This window comes from Agrilus planipennis, unplaced genomic scaffold, assembly GCF_000699045.2.
Source record: "Agrilus planipennis isolate EAB-ADULT unplaced genomic scaffold, Apla_2.0 scaffold6, whole genome shotgun sequence".
NCBI classification, from domain to species: Eukaryota; Metazoa; Arthropoda; class Insecta; order Coleoptera; family Buprestidae; genus Agrilus; species Agrilus planipennis.
Window position 1 is genome coordinate 491025 of NW_020439302.1, and position 2068 is coordinate 493092.

Genomic DNA, 2068 nt, shown 5'->3' on the forward strand with positions numbered 1-2068 from the left:
TTTTAATTATAATTTTTTATATATAAAATAATATAACTGATAGAGGTCATTGATACTTTGTGAAACTTCATTGTAACTTAATATTTTATTAAGTGAGGTACAGAAAATAATAAAGAATTAAGTTATTTAAAATAATGTTTAGATACTGGCTTTTATATAACTACAGAATTTAGTCACAATAGAATACATAACTTATAGATATACAAGTAACTATACAATTTATCATTACTAAATTATAAAACAGCATAACATAATATATTAGTTGTTATTAATTAAATTCACGAAGAAATACGAGGGTGGATTGATAAGTTTCCGGCCTAACCAAGAGATGACGCCACTATGACTAGAGAATAATTTTCTACACGTCTTTTTTTTTAACTCTGTATTAGTGTGAAACGTTTGAGATATAAATTGAAATATCGAGAAATTCTAATCTCAAAACCAAACAAATTTTAAAGTTATGTCAAAAGTTTGATATGTTCGGACATATCTTAGGCTAGAATCCAATTAAAGAACAAAATTCATGTCGAAAATGACTATCTAGTTCTTTTGATTGTTTTGAGCTTTTACTTCACGTAATAATGTTGTGGGATTGGAAGTATTCAAAACTCTAAAGTGTTGAGACGTTGGGGATGCCTATTATCCTATTGTTTTCGCCTTTCACAATCCCGGATTTTGTTGATTCAAGGAATTAATATCGGATGGTAAGTTATTAAAGTTAATGTAATAATTATATTTGGAACTCTTTGTTGTAGAAAAAATTGTATTTTTTTTGTACGTAACGAGATTTCTTTACAAATAAAATAACATTAGAAATACACTCAATCTGACCAGATCCACAAGTCGTTACTTATCGTGAGTTAAAAAAAAATACATAATCTGTATAATGTAATTTAATTGAATTAAAGAAAAGCTTGCAAATTTTTCTTTTGTCTGGGATTTCTAAAAACCAGTAAATTCTAGAAAGTAAAATTGTAAAAAGCTTATTAGGATAGGTAAATTCCATATTTTTATACCTAATACGTACCTGCAGTAGAATATGAAGCCATTTCACCCTTGCTGATAATTAGATTAAAGGATTATCACAGAAACCCTTTAAATTTGCCCTGAAAGTATAAACCAGGTTTGCACTTGGCAGTGAATTTAGTTATTTGCTAAATGAAGTACGTTTAAAACAAGTTCAGCAATTGTTTATTTATAATACGTATTTGTATACGTAACATTTTAAATACTCAAAAGAAAGGTATCTAATGGTAATCGGGATGGATATAATGTTCATAAAGTATTTACCAATAATCCTTCTAATTTTGTTTGGTTTCAATTAATACATGTAAGTATTGTACTGTTTACTGTTTTCTTCAACAGACTAACAGCTTATTTAATCTATGTTTAAAACACAGTTTTACTAACATTACATTATCTCAGATTTAAAGCTATCGAGTAATTATATTATATTATTTATCCTGACATCTAGCTGAATTCAACGTGTACTACAGTTATATTATCAGCGAACACAGATGTGACACTTTTTGTTTGTTGATATAGTTATACCAACATGACAATATAAATATAGGCACCCTGTTGGGGTCAATTTTATAACTAAGATTCTTTAATAGAGAAAAAGGTTTTAGTTCAAAAACTGACTTTTAAATGTAGTAGAAACCCCTAACATTTTAACCAATATCAATTAATCTGTTTTATAATTACAATTAAAGTAATATTGCTAACTCCCAGCAACGTTTCACGTTTGGTTGAGGTCTTCTTCAGTCCAAGTAAATATTGTAGGTACATTTGTTTTTATACCCTGTCCGGTGTTATCGAATTTCTTAAATTGACATGAATAAAAGAAATACGAAACGAAGTCTAATTAAATTCTCTTAATAACTTATCCTGTTGATGTCACATAAACAATCAAAAAAATAATTGAATTACTTTTATGTAACCAGCGTCTGGCAATTTAAAGATTTAATTTTAGGAATAAAAATTTTCCAAAGATTTTACGTAATAACTTCGCTTTCCCTTTTCTTACTTACCTATTGTGTCCTTAGATACGGATGAATTTAAATAC

General features: G+C 27.5%; 1 protein-coding gene across 1 annotated transcript in view; it reads left to right on the forward strand.

Moving 5' to 3' along the window:
• The window catches only part of LOC112905641 (fatty acyl-CoA reductase 1-like), a 5696-nt gene extending 4718 nt beyond the window's left edge, over positions 1-978 (forward strand). Inside the window, exon 3 of the mRNA XM_025978437.1 lies at positions 964-978. Within this exon, the coding sequence (XP_025834222.1) occupies positions 964-978 (15 nt within the window). The remainder of the gene's footprint in view (positions 1-963) is intronic.
• The last annotated feature ends 1090 nt before the right edge of the window (positions 979-2068 follow it).